This window comes from Anabrus simplex, chromosome 3, assembly GCF_040414725.1.
Source record: "Anabrus simplex isolate iqAnaSimp1 chromosome 3, ASM4041472v1, whole genome shotgun sequence".
Classification (NCBI taxonomy): Eukaryota; Metazoa; Arthropoda; class Insecta; order Orthoptera; family Tettigoniidae; genus Anabrus; species Anabrus simplex.
The window spans coordinates 524497451-524519873 of record NC_090267.1 but is presented as its reverse complement, the minus strand read 5'-3'; the positions used below and the strand labels follow the sequence as shown (position 1 = coordinate 524519873).

The 22423-nt window shown below is 39.6% G+C and overlaps 1 protein-coding gene across 1 annotated transcript in view; it reads left to right on the top strand.

Moving 5' to 3' along the window:
* LOC136866886 (amiloride-sensitive sodium channel subunit alpha-like) overlaps positions 1–22423 on the top strand; it is a 547990-nt gene that overhangs the window by 280182 nt on the left and 245385 nt on the right. The window contains exon 6 of the mRNA XM_067143979.2: positions 4200–4207. Within this exon, the coding sequence (XP_067000080.2) occupies positions 4200–4207 (8 nt within the window). The remainder of the gene's footprint in view (positions 1–4199; positions 4208–22423) is intronic.

The window sequence follows — 22423 nt, the reverse complement described above, 5'->3', positions numbered from 1 at the left end:
GAAGGACCGTAATCATCCACACCACTTGCTTTGGATTTAATGGAATAGAAGACTTTCAGTTAGTGTTGACGAAAGGCAAAGCAGGGTCGATTTTGATGGACGTTATTTACGTGTGGTCTGTTAAGCGGATTAGACCGAGCTGTCTCTTCTGTGAAATACGCATTTAAATCGACGAGTGGAATGTCACGTACCTGAAGCTGTTCCTGTGTTTTCCCTACGCCCATTGCTCGGAGATGCCTCCAGGCGTACTTAGGTTACTTACTGATACGCGAACGTATTTAAAATTAAAGCACAGATGATTTGTTCAGTTTTATTCCTAAGTACCCATTCTATAATCTTCGTAGTCACTTGGGTCATGAGTACTTTCTAATGTCGGTAAATAGTATCACGTTGAGACATCGACGATCGCAAACTTCAGTGCTGGCACCTTGACGGGGAAAATCCTCATAGCTGCCGCCTTAGGCACGTGGTGGCGGGCAATTTGAAAAATTCCATGTGATTTTTTGACAGATGTCAGCGGCTACCTTTAAACAACAGACGATCGCAAACTTCAGTGCATTCCCGACGCCTAAGAGAGCGAGCCTAACCTCACATCTGCCATCTTGAAGGGGTCTATCCTTAGTTTTACGACAAGATGCCTTTCCCGACGCTAATTGCACAAGATAGCGGCTATACACAGCTCCTTATGAGACGGCCCGTGGGCGCTTGCGCAATATGGTGGCTATATACGTCTTCTTATGGAGAAAGATGACGGGCATGGGCGCTTGCGCAAGATGGCGGCTATACACAGGCTGTTATGAAGAGAGCTAGCTTAGAGGCTGTTATGAAGAGAGCTAGCTTAGAGGTTGTTACACAACATGGCGGCTATACATAGGCTGTTATGGCTTCTTCCTCCTCCTCCTTCTCCACTTCCTCTGTCAAGGCATAGGTTTTTATATCTCTATCGAACAAGTTTAAACACGCCTTACTGTAACGACGCGATATTATGCATAAGGCTAGAGTGAGCACGTTCCATACTAACCAGCAGCGATGACGTCATCATAGTTGTGCATGTTTAGACTTGGTCGTTATCAAGGTGAATTACTCAAGCCTTTATAGATAGAACGAGTAGGTGTAAGGAGGCAAAGGAATGCAATAAGTACTACATTTTGAATGCAATGAAGTATTTATTTACAATGTACTACAACAGTGTTCGTTTTGCTGCTAACAATGTTCTGCGAATACCTAGCATGCTTCCGAAAATAATAACGCCTGCAACATTCAAACGCAACGAAACATTTAGAGATATATTATACAAGGTATGTTATGCTTTACAAAGAATATAATGCAGTTCTTACCTTGTTGTTATTCATGTGGTTTGTTCCTTTTCTGAATCATCGTCATCATGTACTGGAAAAAGTTCATCCATGCACAGTGTACAGTGTACAGTCCTCGAATTTGGTCCATCCAAATCAACATCACTATTTTCCCCCTCGATGCTTGTAATGACATTGAAATGTTCTACACTAAGCTACATCGATTGACATCTTACTGTGTAGAGGAAGGATGGCCCAAAAAGCATTTAAGAAAGGAGCAGCGTACGAAGATAAGTACGGTAAGTATTGAATGAGGTGTTTTGGTACGTCATATCAGGTTCTATATTTATAGAACATCTTAGTAGCTTGACTTACTCGTGTAAGATAAATAAGGATGTTGCGAACAGCATGCACATTGACATTTTTGATTGCTGCACACTTTGTGTTCCATAGTGTACGATGTCGAAGCATGCACTAAAGTTGATGATAAAGGGCTATCCTTATTTATAGTCTTGCAATAATATTCGTTAGCGGATAGTAAGTAACATCACTCATATAAATAATAAGACAATAGGCTGTTGTGTTAGCAGGAATGTTTTCAGATTCTTTTATAGATTCTTCATGATAAGAGCAGTCTATAACTACAATCGGTGCTTTACTTTTAAATTCTTGAGGCGAAAAGAGCGAACGATCTTCGTTCTGACAATACGATGATTGGAATTTATAAAGCATGTCATACAGAATCCCAAATTTATTATTCTCAAAGTTAATGTCTATGTTTTCGCAGAGATACGTAATTCCGTTGAGATAAAGTCTAATATTTCTTAATGTATGGTGATCAAACAGTGAGCTATGTTTTTCGTGATTGAATTTACGATTGGTTTGAAATCCAAAAATAATATACAAGGGCTTCTCAGTAAAACATGACGTTTTAACAGACCAGCTGTGCTTGTTTGTAGATAGTAACACAGGATATCCATGCAGATCCCAACTTCGAAAACGTATAGGTAATGGTGTATCATTTTCTACAATCTTCAGCAATTGAAGTTTTTCACGATCAGATAAAGTTACATGTGGAAACCTCCACAATATACGATGAAGTGTTATTTTCGATTCTACTGGTGTTTCTGCCGCTTTAAGTGAATTGTAATCACTTCGATCACGGATCAGAATAAGCTCTTGTTTTGCGTTGATTATAATACGTGTAAAATCTTCTGTGAAGCCAAGAATATGTTTCAATGATAACATACCTGTAAAGTTCCGTCCTCATTATTCATCCAGTAGTTTGTAGCTTTTGGACACCATCCTGCCATCCGCAAAAGATTACTTTCTTCATCACAAAAAGAAGGATAGACTTTCATTGCACTTGTAATTCAAACATTCTTCGTTCTATCTATTTCAACATTATTTACTTCATATCGCGCTTCAGAAAAGAGAAAAGCTAGTGCATGGTTGTTTAGTTGGGATGTGTTCGTTACCCTTCCATCTGACTTATCTAGTCGTCCTTCAATATAGAGGTAGCTTTCGTGTGGTAAGGTGTATACACCTTGCTGATTAATAATAAAATGAATTTCATCATTGTTATTTAATCCAAACGTAAAAGGTTGATAAGTAAGAAGCTCACTTCGTACTACACCTTCACGAATTTCTACTGTATTCATAACGTATAGCATTTCTTCCATTCTGTTGTAGTAGCGTATAACCAAAACCTTCGATATCTTCTTATGGTTATCTGTTAACTTGATGAATCTTCGTAAACATGTAGCATGTCTTCGGAATGTATACCTTGTTTTATAGATGTTTCCCATACTGGTTTGATATGAAGTTTTTAAGCTACGTACGCGGGCCGATCTAAATGAATAAGGTGATTATGTTTATTTACTAGCCTAAGAGTGATGTTACTAATGTGTTTTACAGACACAGGATGATAAAGAACTACTGCTGGTTTCTCAGAAATAGTATATCCACGTTCCTCTGTAACAATAAAGTCGTGCAGGACGTGCGACGGTTGTAGATTACTATTCATGTCTGTGATTATATTGCATGGAATGTTCACATGATAATCATCGAAGAGTATTATAGGTTGCTCAGACTCGTAACGTACGTTCGGTAGGAACTCCCTTGATGAAAATCCAAGCAGTGGTCCAATCTAATCAGGTTGTGATTTGAAGTCAATCTTAAATGATGATTCAATAACACATTTATGTGTAATGTTGCTAACAGTAATTGAGAACTTGTGATTATGATTACTAAAACTATCTTCTCGAAACTGATCAATTTACGTACTTTCAATATAGTCATGAATATCGTCTACTGAATAACTACCTGAGGGTAGCGTTAGAACATACTCATCGTAATAGAACTTGTTTACATCATCACGCACATTATAGATTTTATTGTAGCTTTCAAACGATACTAGTCCAAGACTACTGTATGTAGCTGATATCCAAGTTCGATCGGTGGATTAAATAGGCGGTTGTTTCAGGTCCTTCTCCATGTACAGAAAACGTTCTTTCACCGTTAGTTATTACGTGCACACTAATGATCTTTCTCTACTGACTGGGTTTGATATAAGACATAATCGTCCGCACATGCGTGTATTAAAGTTTTGCACATGGTTTTTATTGTAAACAATGTCTGCACTGCTTCCGAAATAACGTTTGAGCTCAAAAGGAGGAGGTAAGTTCCATAGCTATCGAAATACCATACTTTACATTTACATTTTACATAAGCAACGTAATGAGTTCCAGGTCTGCGACTGTTGTCCAAGTTAATTACGGCACTTTCACGTTCACGATGCAGCGCTGGTAGTAGATCGCGCATATACACACCTCGAAAATAATGAATTCCTAGTTGTTTAGCAAACGTAAAAACTTCTTCATGCGTCAGAGGTCGATGTGGCAGTGCATACAGTAGACGTTTTTTGGAGAAATGTAGACGTCAAGCACTTTTTGTATGGTGCTAGCTTCATGTGCACACCTTTGCTTCGTAATGCAATTGCCTCCATCGTCTTGTTATGACGTTCACTCTCTTTCAACTGTTGTTTCGCTTCTTCTACCGACTTAACAGTTCTTACTACAGCACTAGCATCGCCCAGCAATGACCATAAAGCTGCTAGGCCAGCAAAAAGCGCAGGGAGAAATCCTCCTCGTTTTGGTACAGGAATAATTCGTGCACGTTTACTAAACATTGCTTTGCACTTTGGAGAAATTCTCGCTCTTGCTGCGCGTAGTGCCTTAGTAATAGCTACACGAGGATTCTATTCCCCTCGAATAGCTTTTTGTGCAGATTTTATAACATCTTTCCATGCAACAGGTTTTGCTTTCTTCTTCTTCATGTCGTTTGGATATCGTTGTTTCACTATGCTGTACACGACTTTACTCGTGAAGAGCAAATCATAAACTAACCTTTACCTCTTGTTTCGTTTAATATATATATTACTATTGCCTACTTTATGATTCAGTTATCATGAAGATTATAAAGCAGCAAGCACACTACCTTTTACCGACATTGTACCACATCTCTTACATAGTTCTAGTACAACTACAAAAAAGGCATGGAACGTTGTTTTCTTTTACTGATCGGATGTATTATATCAGGCCCGTCGGGATGCGGAAAAAATATTTTACTTACACTCATTACTTCTTTAAATGGCATAAGCTACGAGAATATTTACTTTTTCTCAAAGTCACGCTAAAACCGCTGTATAATATTCTACAAACTGTAATGCACGATCTCGTTACACACATACATACATTACATACATTATCGACTATAATGCCTTTCAGCGTTCTGTCTGCAAGCCTCTGTGTATTTACTAAACGTCACCAAAATCCGCTATTTGCAACTAGAGCTGTGGCCTCATTTAGTTCTATACCACTTGTCTTTAAATCGTTAGAAGCTGAGTCTAACCATCGTCACCTTGGTCTCCCTCTACTTCTCTTACCCTCCATAACAGAGTCCATTATTTTCCTATTTAACCTATCCCCCTCCATTCGCCTCACATGACCCCACCACCGAAGCCGGTTTATGCGTACAGTTTCATCCATCGAGTTTATTCTTAATTAGCCTTTACCTACTCATTCCAAGTGCCCCAATGCCATTGTTCCCACGTGTTTGTACCAGCAATAATTCTCGCTACTTTCATGTCTGTTACTTCTAGCTTATGAATAAGATATCCAGAGTCCACCCAGCGTTCACTCTCGTAAAGCAAAGTTGGTCTGAAAACTGCCCGATGTAAAATAGTTTCGTCTGGGAGCTCACTTCCTTCTTACAGAATACCGTTGATCGCAACTGCGAGCTCACTGCATTAGTTTTACTACACCTTGATTCAATCTCACTATATTACCATCCTGGGAGAACACACAACCTAAATACTTGAAATTATTGACCTGTTCTATTTTTGTATCACCAATCTGGCATTCAATTCTGTTCAGTTTCTTACCTACTGACATCAAATTAGTATTTGGAAGGCTAATTTGCATACCATACTCATTGCACCGATTTTCAAGTTCCAAGATATTACACTGCAGGCTTTCGGCACAATCTGCCATTAAGACCAAGTCGTCAGCATAGGTCAGACTGCTTATTACATTTCCACATAGCTGAATCCCTCCCTGCCATTTGATACCTTTCAGCAGATAATCGATAATATATTTTGTGTTTAATTCATACGAGCAAGTACCATCAGCTGATAATGTGCTTCCCATTCTCTTATGATCCTTGTCGATGTCGCAACAGAATAACAATACGTTATTCGTGCATTCTTTAGTATGGGACGACATAAATACGTTGATTGCATCTATTTATGCCAAACCTATTCGCGTGTGCTTAAGCAGTTGATACGCTATAACGCAAATGTTATCGTCCTTCTGCGGCAAGATGAGCGCAACATGTGACATGTGTATGATGATCATGTTAACACTGATATGGCATTTAATAACTTTAAACGTATGTGTGCTACATGTTGGTCAGCCAATCGTCACAGCTTTTTAGTTATTGATAAAGAAAGTGATGTTCAGCATGGACGATATCTCATACGTTTCGATCATTTTATATCCATTAACACAGAATTACAGTGACTACTTGATCAAAAAACATCATTATGTTAACATGTAGCAAGGAGATTACGAAACATTTAATCCATGATCGAAACAATATTCGACGGAAATTTAAAGAGCTTAAAAGCATTCAACCAGACACGGATTTATCTTTAATAACGCAACTAGGTACACCACTCAAAGAAATTTTTAATTCTACTTCATTGCCGCAGTCTACTTCAAGTTTTGTTTCTATTCAAACATCATATGATAAAGAGAAGCATGAAGAAGAAGAAGAACAGAAGCATAAACAAGAAGACATAAAGATGAAGAGAAGCAAGATGAGGAAGAGGAGAAGCGAGATATAGATTAGGAAGAGAATAAGGTAGAAGATCTTTACGGTACTTCACCATCGAAGCGTGTTGAGTTTTTAACTACAGATGTTATTGGTGAAACACCTACTAAATCGATACAAGATCTACCATCTTTGTCTGAGGTTATGATCACGCCAGAGTATCGTAATCAGTTTAGAACTTTTATTCAAGTCACCTATGGATCTCTCTTTGCATCTTATACAGAAAAACTCTTTACGGAAAAACCTGACACCACCTACGGTATTCACTATGAAGACGACTGGTTTTGGATAGGAAATTCAAATGTTAAGATTAATACCAACAAACTTATTGTAAAGGGTGTTACATATAAACCTACGAAAGGACTCTTAGAACGTCTTTCCTCACGAATACCTGACAAGGATATAATTTTACCAGATGATCTTAAAAATATAAAGCTATACTTTTCTTTGTTGCCGTATGTAGACATAAGATACTGGAACTGTTACAGTTCATCAGGTACACGTCTTAGTTCAGGATTGTTTTGCCGATAAGCATTAATAACAGGACACCACGTGCCAAGCGAACTTCAAGTCGTGTTCTAGGGCCGCAGTACTGGTAACTAGGAAGATGAAGCTCGAACGGAAGATCAATCACTTTATTGATAAGCCCAGGCCTAGCATGCTTCCTCATCTTTCTCCAGCACGTTTCTTCACCTTTTACTTGTTTACTCTCCTCACAGCCATGATAACTGTTTATAAGCGAAGACAACTTGTTACTTTTAGGTCCGTGATACAGTTTAATCAGTTGACATGTACGGCAGTGTCTCACAGAAGGTCTCTTACCTAAACTCACTTGTTCATGATGTAAACTACACGTTTGAAGCTCTGACAAAACAGGATCTTGAGTCCACTCGCGAGGCACCTTATCCCAAATTTTCTTTACAGCATTCGCAACTACAATAACCAAAAATGCCTTTGGTAATGCATTTAACTCTTCTTCAGTAGAAGTGTTTAGTTTCTTTTTGCATGCATAAAACGTTACGATTCCCTTCTCCATTGCGTTACACTTAGTATCATTTATAAATGACATGATATCTTTACTCTACAAATGTTTCTTTCACACTAACGTTATTTCGACACTGCAGTTTACATATGTTGTTCACTTCCCGGCATGCACTGCAACACAACCAATCAAAGAGAATGCACACATATTGTAAAGACTGTTTACTTGTTTCTCTACTATGCTCCTTCGGAAGATTTTTAAATGATAGACACCCTAATTTATGCATGTCGATAATTTCACTCGATGATGGTAGATACTCACGCAACCATTCTTTTTTTCAGAACCCTTTAAAAAGAAGATCTGTTCTTGACAAATGTTCGTTCATCATTAAAGATAGAAAACGATAAGGTATTCCTTTCTCTTCCCACTGCAAACCTAATTATTTTTCAATCCATTGAGTCTGCCTTTTATCTTCATCTATTTGCAAAAAGTAAGGAAAAGTTGGGCTTAATACTAAACTAACAAATTTTGGTGCCCACAGCACTGCAATCTAACACAGCCACCTCTTTAAACACAAATTTGTAAATTTGTTACCGTTTACTTTAAAGCCTTGCACATCAACTATTAATGTTCTCGTCATATTTGCGCTCAACTCCCTCCATCACTGTAACTCGGAGACTAAAGAAAAATTCTTACTGATATTATCTATAAATCCTTCAGTCAGTAACTAACCTTCATAACGATCAAGTCTAAACACATAGAAGCATGGTGACGTCATCGCTGCAGGTTGAAAACCGAATAATAGACGTGATCACTCTAGTCTTAAGCATAAGTTCGCGTCGTTATGGTAATGCATGTTTAAACTTGTTCGATAGAGATATGCCTTGATAAAGGAGGAGGAGGTCATAACAGCCTATGTATAGCCGCCATCTTGTGCAATCGCCTTTAGCCGTTATCTCTCTCCATAACAGCCCATGTATAGCTGCCATCTTGTGCAATCGCCCTTAGCCGTTATCTCTCTCCATAACAGCCCATGTATAGCTGCCATCTTGTGCAATCGCCCTTAGCCGTTATCTCTCTCCATAACAGCCCATGTATAGCTGCCATCTTGTGCAATCGCCCTTAGCCGTTATCTCTCTCCATAACAGCCCATGTATAGCTGTCATCTTGTGCAATCGCCCATGGCGGGTATCTCTCTCCATAACAGCCCATGTATTGCCACCATCTTGCGCAATCGCTCATAGGCCGTCTCATAAGAGGTACCGCCATCTTGCGCAAGCGTCCCTAGGCCGTCTCATAAGAGCCTATGTACAATCATCCATCTTGCGCAAGTGCCCCTAGGCCGTCTCATAAGGAGCTGTGTATAGCCGCTATCTTGTGCAATTAGCGTCGGGACGGGCATCTATTCGTAAAACTAAGGATAGCCCCTTCAAGATGGCGGATGTGAGGTTAGGCTCGCTCTCATAGGCGTGGGAAAAGCACTGAAGTTTGCGATCGTCTGTTGTTTAAAGATGGCCACTGACAACTGTAGTTCACTTACGTAGTTCACGTGACAACACTGGACTGCGCAAGATGTTGTTTCCAAACACTGTCGGTATCTATGATCTGTGGAGCTTTAAGCTCTCGTAGGTAGGTAGGTAGGTAAGCTTTCGTAGGTAACGGACATTCTTTAACTGAGGCAGAAAGTTCTTAACTTTATTTCCTGGAGAACTGGACTGCAGGCTGCTTAATGAACCACATAGACATAAATATAATAATATAATAATAATAATAATAATAATAATAATAATAATAATAATAATAATAATAATAATAATAATAATAATAATAATAATAATAATTGTACCGGGAGGTACAACTCAACTTCGGGCATTCAAAAGAAGCGCCTTAATGTACTCTATCTATCCAACAAAACGTGAAACTGCTTCGGCATGGAGTTGGGACATTGAACGGAAGATGTCACTTTTGAAGTGTTGTCATTCCTTCATAGACGTCATTACAAAAAACTCTGATCATGCACTCTGGTGGAAGATCTTGTAATTTATTGTGTTTCTAGCACCGCCGTCTCAATCCTATATACTGCCTGCTCTATGCTATGCGGTTAACGTGCTTCTCAGCGTGAGCTCTTAGTGTCACGAACCTCCGCTAGGAGCGCCAGCTAACGCACCCAACTTATCTCCGTACCCACGTTATTGTATTCCAGTGCGTTTGCATCAAGCATTTATGTGTGTGTCCCTGGTTGTAAAATGATTAATTGTTGTGTTCTTCTCTGTATAAGAAAGCAGGAAATCCAAATTCTTCAGGTGTGAGGATTTCTGTTATCCACCCAAGTGAAGAACTTTGGTAAAATTGGCTTAACGCTATATCAAGGCAAGGATAAACCAAGGGTAATCAATGGATTTCATCCGATTATTCCCGTGTTTGAAGCCTCAATTTTAGAGATGGAGGTAAAAAATAAAACTAAAATAAAAATATATTGAAGCCAGAGAGCGTACCTAGTCGGTCTTGGAATTATCCCCATTACCTTCAAACCAGAAAAATAGCTCCACGAAAGACCAGACAGCGACAAGATATTTCTTCGGAAGAAATCTGTGGTGAAACATGCTCTTCAACCGCAGGAAATAGTATCAATCGAAGTCAATATTCTAACGAGTAAGAATGACAGCAGCGATCAGAAAATCAGACATTAGAGGCTACGATCAAGAATTCTGAGACTGCGATAACAGCTGATGACTAACCATAATAAAGTTAAAAGACTACAGAGACAATTCGAAGACAACCCAGAAATTGATCGTTTGAAAAAAGTAAAGGAAGCAGCCAAATATAATGGAAAAACGACCATTTTAAAAAATCAAATCCAAAATTTTCGCAAGCCAAAATCCGGGCAGTCAGAACAAATTACGCGCTACTACATGGCGTGGGGAATGGTATCCCAAACGGTTATGAATACGGCAGAACTCCTGGTCTTGTGTCAGCTCCTTCTCGAAGTACTCTGGACAGGTAGCGTAAATGGAAAATGTTGATTGTATTTGTCGGGATATCCCAAGGAAAGACTTAGAGCAGAATGTAAAACTCTCAGACCAACTGACAGGAGTGTAACTGATCGCTGATTAAATGGCTAATTAGGTACGGCTCCTCTAGAACCGAACCAGTGACAAGTTTGCTTGTGTGGTCAATGTTGAAAGTGTATGCGGCACAGATATTGTAAAATCTCACGCTCTCGCGAATAAACTGTTGTGTTTTCTTGTAATCCGACTTTCAGAGAAGTTATCTAGTCCTGCTGCCTACTTCCTCGTTAAAGGCTTAGAAGTCTCCGATCTATCCCTTATAGTTCAGAAATGATTACTGTAATGCCTTTCGGAAAAACAATCTAGATTTTGTGCATTTCTATTCACCAGCAGATAAAATACTTACAATGGTTGAATGATGATTTCATCAAGTACGTTAAAATAATTCGGTTGGAATCAAAACGTGAAAAACTGAAGTGTCTCACTAATGAGACGGCAGATGCTGTCTCGCTAACTGTGAAATCTATAGTGGAATGTGTCTCTTATCTGTTACAAAATCGGTTATTTTATGTTCTCGCAAGATGATTTTCTGGAGATGCAATAGATCTATTTAGTTCAGTGAGATTGGGTGGTGGATTTAATGACATGACGAACGCACGCACTGCATTATGTGCTATAAAATGTATCCTGAAAACTGGCCATAAACAAAGGGTCAGCGAAATAGTGATATAATTTTTTTTTGCGCCCACTGCTGGTAAATAGCAGTAAGAAAAGTACGGAAAAGGTGCTCCGTTATTCGTGTCGAGAAAATTCTGAAATTGGCATGTACCATGCAGCATGGGATGATCCTAATATAATATCTACTGTATTATTTTACGTTTCTATATCTTGAGCCAAGCTCAAATGTCGAATGTTAGTTTCTGTATGTTCATTATCCTCTCAATTAGTAACATGTTAAAGATTATTTTTCATTTTATATTGATGTTACGGACCAACTCTCATCTAACCAACATGTTCTCTGGGTGCGGTAAGTGCTGCCATCTGCAATGTCGCTGTAAACGCAATTCTCGTGGCACAGAGCAGGCAGTATATAGAGATTGAGACGGCGGTGGTTTCTAGGTTTTCATAACTCAATAAATGTTCATTTATTTTTTGGTTGGAAACACTACCTTTTCATTCGGCCAGTTTTGAATCTGGGCAAATAGAAATTTCTGTAATTATTTTTCAGCCTATCACAGACTTTTTGTCGCTTTTGAATTGTCCAGTAAAAATTGGGAGGGTGTGTCCGGATTAGTCCAGAATCCTCTCGAACCTTCCCTTCGGGTATATAAGTTGCGGATTTTCAAGTTTCTTTGTCCACCAATATTCTATCTTTTCAGCTGTCTCCGCAAACTTATCCTAGAGGAAGCTTCGAATTTCTAACCTTGTAATCGACCTCGCGAACACTGTTCTCTCCTTATCTGAAACTTATACATTGGAGCCTGAAGCAACTGGGGCTTGAACCCAAAATTGTTAAATTCCCTCTTCTGGTGTTCTCCAAAGTTGTCATTGTTTTTTCTCTAAGTGAAAGATTGTTAAGTTTGTTTCTTGAAAAGAAATATAACATTTTAAAGTTTTAATTCAATTTTGATATCGTAGTTAGACCCATTCAACACCAGCACCTTCCGCTCCACGGATAACCGCGGTAATAATAATAATAATAATAATAATAATAATAATAATAATAATAATAATAATAATAATAATAATAATAATAATAATAATAATATGGTAGGGACCCTCTTCGGAGGCAACCTTGCCCAGGGAGTGGCACCCCTGCCTGTGTGAGTCCCGGAGCATAATGACCCCATGTATATGATCTGGTAAGTATCCTATCTCAGGGTTAGGAGTAAAGACCTCAACTGCAGTAAAGGCGGAGATTGGTACGGCGGAAATGGCGGAAGAAGCATTCTTGCGTTTTGGGGTAGTAATAAAAATTCTGTTAAAAATCCAGGTTCGTCTGAGGGGTTCCTGGTCCGCGTCGGACACCTTGTGGATGGGGTGGCAATACCAAGATCCAGGAACTAACAATCCCTGGTTCTAAGCACCCAGCACTGCTGGATCTCCTATTACGAGCCAAACATGATTCGTGACGTTGTAAGAACATTACCCCAGGTAGTACCCAATCCACCCGTCACATTGAGAAGACAACCAGGCTTTCGGATTCATGGGAGCCTAGACGATCACAAAAACATGGAAGAGACTCGCAGCTCTCCGGTAAACTGCCCCACAAAACCCCCACATACAATGGTACATTCAATATCAACACTTTGATTTAACCAGGAAAATTCCTAAATTTAGTCACAGAATTTGATTTTCAAAAGATTCTTTTCCTTGCCCTGCAGGAAACTCGATTTACTGATGATGCTACCTTGGATTATGGAAATTATCGTGTATGCAAGAGAAACCAGACCAAAAGATTCTAAATAGGACACCTTTATTTGGTATGAGCTTCGTAGTACAAAAAATTATACTGAACTCGATCCAAGATGTTATCTCCATCAACAATCGCCTAATGACCGTGAGCATTCAGTGTGCCAATAAAAAATATACATTAATAAATGCATACGCCCCTACAAACTTAGACAACAAGAAGAATCCCCAAAACGTGGACAAATTTTGGAAAAAATTGAAAAGGTAATCTCAAAAATTTCAAAGGATGACGTCAAAATTCTCTTAGACAATTTCAATGCACAAATCAACCAAGAAAAGAACATAGGAAAACCGTCGAACTCTACGCGGCGCACAAATTTACCAATAAAAACGGTTCAAGACTCACTGAACTATGACAATAGAACAACCGTAAAATCATATCCACATCCCTCCGAAAGCATCCCAAGAAACAAGAAACTTGGACGTCCCCAACTGAGTCCATAAGCGAATTTCAGATTGATCATATAGCTATCTCATATGGTACACGATGTGCAAATCAGAAGGGGAGCAAACATCGACTCAGATCACGTACAAGTGAAATTTACTCCAAGAAAATACCACCTCAAAAAATCCAAAAACAGAAATTTGACATAAAAAGGATTTCTGTTACCAATATAAAAGAATAATTGGAAAACCAACCAGCGAATACATGGGAAGAATTCCACATCAAAATCATGGCACGAGAAATGATACAAAACACTCCTGGTGGAACTCAACATGCGACCAAATCTGCATTTCAGAAATACAACAGTAGGAAATCCCAGAAAACTCAACAAGAATTTTATGAGACCAGAAAACAAGTATCCAAAACCATCCGGCAAGAAAAAAGAAACCATCTGAAAGAACAACTGGAGTCAATTGAAGAAAATTTTAGAAACCACAATACAAGGGATTTCTACAGAATATTCCCAGAAATAATCCGAGGGTACCGTCCACAGAACTTATGTTTCAGGAAACAAGACGGAAAATTGGCGCTTACTAATAAATAAAACTGCGAAGAATTTTGCATGCCACTTCTCAGAACTTCTTAACTGCCCCGAACCCACTGAAAGATTTCTTGAAGAAGCATCCAGTTTCACTCATCCAGAATCACCTCCACGAAACCAGGAAGAAATTCAGAGCCACATTAAATGACTAAAGATCAACAGTACCTCAAGAAGAGACGGAATTGTTGCAGAATTCCTTAAGAATCTTGGTCCATATTCACTCAGAGAACTTACAGAAATCATAATGAAAATGTAGAAAAACGAACATCTCCGGGATGACTGGAGTTGCGCCTTGATTCACCCACTTCACAAGGAAGGAGACAAAACTGATGTCAATAACTATAGGGGAATCTCCTTCGTGCATGCCTGATGAAAACAAGAACATAAGATTGGTGAATATCAAGCTGGGTTCCGTCTTCACAGATCGTGCACTGAACACGTCTCGAACCTCAGGCCTTCAGAAACCTACCAATTATCTGTACTTTTTATATTTGAAGGAGGCTTATGATTCAACTGATTGTCAATCTCTGTTCAGCATCCTAAAAGAACAGTGACTAGACTCTAAGACGCCAAACTTGACCAAACAGACCCTCACTGACATGAAGCCAAAGTTGAAATTCATGGGAGAAATCTCAGATAAATTCCTGATAAAAACTAGTGTCCGACAAGGAGATGGAATGTCACCCTCCTCTTCAACCTCGTCCTAGATAAGGTGATGAGGGAATGGGAAAAAGAACTGAAAGCACAAAATAGCCGGAATGCAGTAAACATTGGGACACAAAAAACAAGCTTGAAATTCCATGCTTAGCTTTCGCGGATGACCTGGCCCTTTGGTCCAGCGATGAAGTCACAGCGATAAAGCAAGTTGAAATTCTCCAAGAATATGCCAAGAATGTTGGACTTCTTGTTTCCTTCCAGAATACTGAGTTTTTCTGTTCCAAACTAGAGATCCATAGTACCAATACAAAATACGGACAAATCAACACAGTCCCTGACTTCAAATACCTGGGCAAAATCCTAGAACCAACCAGACAAGAAAAAATAGCTCTAAACAACCGTGTCCAAAAACTTAGGAGAGCATATGGGAAAACAAGAGAAATCTACAAAAAAAAATGTATGTCTCTCCACGTTAACATTAAACATTACCATACCGTAATCAAACCCGGGGCTTTATATGCAGGGGAAACTCTAATGCTTCGTATCAAGGGCAAGCTCGAAAATATCCTAAAAGAAAAGCGAAAAATCATTAGGGAAATTTTAGGATCAAGACACACAGAAGGGTACCGCCTCCAATCCCGGAAATCCAGAGAAAAGTTATGTAATATTATGGCAGACCTCAGGAAAAGAAGGCTAATATTTTATGGACAGGTCAAGAGGCTTCCAGAAACCAGACGAACCCACAAAATTCTTGAACGAGTTGATAAACAGAAGAATTTCCCTTGGTCAGAACAAACAAAACCAGACATGAAGAACACAGAAATTCAACCTGCAGAAATTTTGTATCGAAATATATATAGAAAGAAGTGGGAAGTTTTTCCAGAGAATGCAGAGCAAGTAACAAGTGGACGGAAGAAAGGAAGAGGATCTTTAATGAACACAGGAAGGCATCCTGGATCCTCCGCAAATAAAATCATAATTAAATCTTTGTGTGTTTCGAAAGGGACCATTCACGCATAATAATTGTAACATTTAGTAGGCACATCACAATGGTCTCATCTCGGTGTTAATCCACCTCGTGTGAACTCATGTGGAGCTTTTTTCTGTCTTGTAAATAACCCGCCACAAGTCCTGGGCTTCCTTCCTTCCTTCTGGACGTTGTTTGGTACTCGGTGCGCTGTCGGATGATGGGCCTATTTTTTGCGGATACTGTCCACCTCGTCCTACTGGTCCTAATGGCTTACCTCCTTCTTCATTTTGCATAATTCATCCAATATTACTTCTCAAACGTCCTGAAAGTCTGAAGTGAGGTCGATTAGTGTGGTGCCAGCAGCCATGGCTTGTTCCGAGCATGCTTGAAATTCAGCCATTCGCTTTTCGAACTTCGATAAATGTTCATTTACGGCGTTCGGTGTCACAGCACTTCAGAATATAAAGTTCACAATTACCGTAAATAAAACACTAGCACACCCGCGAATATTAAAATAAATGTTATCTTGCTGATATTGCCATCTTGGAAAGTCAATTCACAATTTTTATAAGGGTTGGATATTTCCACGTAGTCAAAAGTATGTACATTCACTAATATATGTATTTATATTTTAAAATCACACTAGAGTACCCTCGTAGGCCATCTTCAGCTGAATGTCATGATATTAGTCTATATCTCCAACAAGCTCGAGGGAATAATTACCAAAACTAATATTCACTACCTTTCACTCATTTGATTTAATTATTCTCCAATACTATTCAGATATCACATATCCACTGTATTTTATTGTAATAGATATAATCTGACTTTCTACCATTCACATCCACACAAGCTGTAGGAAACCGATCACAAGAATGTTCAATCTTGGTCAAACTGCAGTGGGCTGCTATATCTTACCCCATGCATCAGTGGTGCTAGCAAGCAGCCTAGTTTATTATGACAATGGCAGTAAAACTGAACTGCGACAACAAAAACATTTTAAGATAAGAATAGTGATATTTGTCAGCCTAGAAGCTAGTACTGTAGTGTGATTGTACATGTGCAAAAATCCTGTCAGTTGCAAAATCATCTATACAGAAAAATGAAATGAGGTCTTGGACAGTGCCATGCTACAACAATTAAACACTGCTACAACCCACAAACATCATTCATTGTTACGACGACGAGAGAGTTGTATGATCAACCCCGTACCAAGCATACAATGAGAGAGGGAATACACGACTTGGAAGCATGTGAATCTGGCCAACAGATGATGATCAACAGAGGGTGATCAAGGAACAGAATAATTCCTTAATAGAATATGAGACACCATTGAAAGAACAAATCTTAAACGGCGTGTTAACCAAATAAAATAAGTAAACATACCTTGATCTGTTTTAGTTTTGAATTCATGTCTTCTTTTCATAAGAAGTAGTAAATATATTGTGGTACAAACTGTATAACTGGCATGTAAGAGAAAACAAGCAGATTCTTGGATACGAGTTTCAACAAAATTTAAGGGACTTTTTCACAAACCCTAGTTGCTTTTATTGATTCGGGTAGCGTTGTTAACGTTATCGATTTTGGTTGGTATTGCCAAAAGAAGTCACCTTGTAAACTGCCTGATCTACAGAGTAGGAATGTTGAATGTGTTACGGCTGATGGAAAGAAAATGAAAATGATAGGCGTATTGACATGATAGCTTTTCAACCTGCTAGCAAGCAAGGACTAATCTTAGATCCCACAATACGCTTCGAGTCGCACGTTGGCCAGGCCGAAGAGGTGGACGCCGAAAAGAAGTCAGTTTACCAGCCAACTGTAAACTACTATAAAGAAAAATATCACCTAGACGATATTTCCGTCCATGGACTTATGATCGGAGCTCGAGGCACAATCCCTAAATATCTTGTACAGCTATGGGATTCTCTCGGCCTCAGTCGGACACGACTTCACGACATCGCTATCGCCGCAATACGAGGTTCAGTGACCATACTCCGTAATCATCTATATAGCATTTGAACAACAATATTGCACATTTATTCCTGAGCCTTGTGATTTTTCTACCTGGCTCAGTAGCAAAGTCAACAGTAACTTAGAAAACAAAATACCGTGCAGTTGACATACTTTGTCCTTGTGGCAGCCTCCGCATGGGGGAAGTTTGTAATAAATAAATTAATAAATAAATTAAACTTAGAATTGGAAATTTTACCTGGAAAACTATGCGTCTTCTCTCTTCTAATCCTTCAGATAATGGACAGCAATAACAGCTCTGGAATAACTCCTTAAACTATACCAGAAATTTCTAGTAGAAAATTGAAGTCCGCAATAAAATGAATCACCGATTAAAAATGAAGCGCAGAGTAAAAGAGAAAGGTAAAATCGCAAACGGAGAAAGTAAAACACCTCGAGGGCAGGAGGCAACATAGAAAGCATGAAGTACACATCATGCCTAAGCGCGGCATATCTGACGGTGATAGAAATAACAATTTGAAAATCACCACCATAAGATATAAGAAATGAAGAAAATATTGTGGCCACCACATTTCCCAAATATCACATTGAAAGAAATGAAATTTTGTATGGCTTTTAGTGCCGGGAGTGTCCGAGGACAGGTTCGCCTCGCCAGGTGTAGGTCTTTTGAATTGACACCCGTAGGCGACCCGCGTGTTGTGATGAGGATGAAATGATGATGAAGATGACACATACAGCCAGCCACGATATGAAGATAAAGTTGGAATTCAAGAGGACAAACTGGGGCAAATATTCATTTATAGGAAGGGGAGTTAGGGATTGGAATAACTTACCAAGGGAGATGTTCAATAAATTTCCAATTTCTTTGAAATCATTTAGGAAAAGGCTAGGAAAGCAACAGATAGGGAATTTGCCACTTGGGCGACTGCCCTAAATGCAGATCAGTATTGATTGATTGATTGACCCCGCGCCAGCGAAATTAACCAATTATGGTTAAAATTTCTGACACTACCGGGAATCAAATCAAGTACTCATGTGACCATAGGCCTGCACGCTAACCATTTAGCCATGGAGTCGGACAATATAACATTAATATCACTTAACATGTGCACCACACACCCGCACTCACACTCACTCATACCTTACACACACTCTGCTACCGTAGACACGCACACGCACATACGCACGCATACACACACCAACAGGTCCGTGAATACTTACCAACTTACCTCACGAGACGAGGCCGCGGACGGGCTGGAACAGACTAAAACAGTCTGGAGCTGGACTCGAACCAAATTAAACTAGAGGGAGGAGCGGGAGACGGAAAGAACCCAGAACCCTTCCCGATAAATGAAAGAACGGGGTGAAAATACATGGGGGTTTATTAATGAAAATAAAGTGAAAGAGATCAAACAAACAAAATAATAAAATCAAGCTTGAAATATAACTCACGGAGATATGCGTAGAAACTTATCACATAGGTTATTCATCCAATCATATCAAGAGGCAGATTGAAAAGATATCAAACATGGCCACACAAGCTTCTTTCAATCACAAACTTGTAACATACGATTTACTTCCTCCACATAATTTCATACACGCGACGTATGACACATTCGTCCTCGCAATGAATTAATATCAGTGGACATACATCGGAAGAACTTACACGCACATCAAATAAAAACATACACGTTACATCTCACACATCTCCATGTATATGGACCAGCATCCCAGAGAAGAGATCCATCACGCAACAATCCCCCGTTTGAAAAACACAGCATCCCAGAAAGAAGAATAAATATGGCTGCCATAGTTACGAGGCGAGTAAACAATGCTAACAATGAAGGAAGACTCATTCAAATGAAAGCAACAAACGTAAATATATAATTAGGCCAGCAAAGAGCCTGAGGAATGAAAATAAGAAAATGTAAATAATACTTTAAAAAATAACACTGTAAGAAAAGGAGAATGCTGTTAATCAGGCAGGCATACAGCACAACCACACGTACACACTCACCATAGAGACCCAAAAGAAATGTATACGGGTAGAATAATCAGTTTTGTCCAGACACATAACGAACACAGAGAGATCCGCATAGCAAGACAAGTGCTTTCATGGACTCATGAGCTCAATACAAGACGCGTAAAATAACAAAGGATTGCCGCATGAAGGCAAAGCACATCCTCACATAATTCACAGTAGCTTCATCGTAACCATCACGCTTGCAACGTATTCATATCGCCTCACCACGGACGAACATGAATACCAGTCATAGCGTCAAACACAACGTCACGCATCAAGAGCTCGGCCATGAGAGAATCGACGAATAAAAATAAATGGCAATAGGTCTCGAACTTCAGACCACATACACGCCAAACAAACACACCACTGACTAAAACCATCCTCCATCCTTACGGGTTTAAGTCACACAAAAAACAGAACACACAAGATCAGAGAAAACTATCAATGAGACAAAATGCAGCATTAACGGTTAAATGTACATAACTAATAAGCCCACGCAACCATAGCAAGCCAAAAAAAAAGGGTTACCTTAATAGTCGGGCGTTGCTGAGAGCATTAGGTAGTCACCAAATAGCGACCGAGATAAAGAGCCGGGCATTCAAGCAGATAAATATACTGAAGGAAAAGTAAACGGCACAGGTCAAAGATCTCGTATCTCAAAAAGTACATTGTTGTCTCGACCGCCATGTCGGCTACAACCGTCCTGCGAACTTGTTTCAAAGAAGGCGGACACGAGACTGACTAAGAGGGCACTTCGGCTGATGGCCGGAAGCGCACTCTGTCAAGGAGAAAACGAGTCATACGTCACGTCCAGGGAATAAATCGACCGAAAGGTCGATAGCGGTCAAAGAATGTATTACATACAGAGAAGTGCGCCACCAAGGGAAACTTGGTGCGGCACATCTTCCCCACACCCCCTCGAAAATGAGTCCTTACTTGGTGATCAGGCAAGAAGGGCTCATTTTACCACGGGCGAAACTTAACACTAAGTGTGTACACACCCTATAACTAAGCGTATCAATTTAACAATAACTTCAGGCATTAAAAATGGACAATAGAATATGAAAACATCTATGCACACGTCATAATTACACCTTATTTTGAAGATATACAATATAATAAACGTCCTTTCGTTATCAAACACAGATTCATTAAGAATTATGCAGGCGTCAGTGTCCTTTCACCGAGCGATAATTGACTCCAAGGAGAGTTATGGCAAGTCAGGCAAACATATGTATCTGTCGATTAATAATCCAGTGAATTAAACAAGTTCAGACCACAGTATCCCATTACACTCCGACCTCTTCTCAGTCACTGAGGGTGGATTTCGAAGGAATTTGGTCGAGCTATCAGTACGTTTCTTTTCCTTACAATACAAGTGTTTCTCACAGGGCAATCATTACCTGAAACACAAAACAATATAAGTATACGTGCTTGCAATAAGTCAAAGTTAACTCCATACTATCAAGTCCAATACATCTTAAGGGTGCTAAATAAATCAATGCTACGAACTTCTGGAGTAATACTTTTTTAACATGGAAACGTGCGCCTTTGATTGCACACGGCCGGAGAGATCCTCCACTTTTACCGTAACAGGTCCCAGAAACTCAGTGATCCTTCTGGGCTCAGACCACTTTCGACACAGCTTTTTACTAATGTGATCCATGGTAGAACTGACAGGGAACCTCTTTACCAGGACCAGATCTCCGACGCGGAAAGGCACAGGCATTCTTCCCTTGTTATACCTCTGGGCCACCCTGTCTCTGGCGTTAATCAGTTGCTCGGAGGCTATCTTCCATTTCTCCAGGACATCCAGACGTCGGGAGGGTTCGGAGAGATACTCCACATTCCATTTCAAAGAGAGTGGATCATTGGGGACCCTGCTCAAAAATAATTCGGCAGGCGTGAACCGGCTGGACTCGTGCACGGCAGTGTTGAAACCTAGGCTGAAAAAAGAGAGATAGCAATCCCAAAGGGATTGGGTGTTATAATGGAAGGCAGACAAACAGATTTTTAGATTTCGATGAAATCTTTCAACAAGGTTCGGTTGAGGGTGATGAGGGCTTAGACGGATATGTTTTATACCCCAGGAGAAACATAAATTACGGAACTTAGCGCCGGTAAAGATCGAAGAATTGTCAGAGACAAGCGTCCTAGGTGGACCGAAAACTCCGAAGATGTGTTTAGTTAATAAATTCACCGTGACGTTAGAATTAATTTTACGAACAGGGAACAGCCAAATGAATTTAGAAAAACCGTCGATAACAGATAAGATACCCACGTTGCCAGATTGAGATCGAGTTAGGGGTCCAAAGAAATCAATGAATAGTTTCTCACCAGGAGAATTGGCAACGTCGGCGGCATGAAAACCGATCTGAGTATTCTGAGCAGGCTTACATTTCTGGCAAACATCACAGGTTTTGACATACTCGAAGACTTCCCTTTTTAGGTTCGGCCAGTAATAATTCCGGGAAATTTTGTGAAAGGTTTTTAACTGACCGAGGTGGGCGCCTAAATGAGAATCGTGATAATAATTTAAGATCATGGGTCTCAGATTCTGGGGGACGAAAATTTTAGAAGTACGGTTGTGAAGACTTTTGTAACACAAAAGGCCCCTTTTTATTTCAAAGGATTCCCAACCTTGTTCCTTCTTCGAAAGTCTATC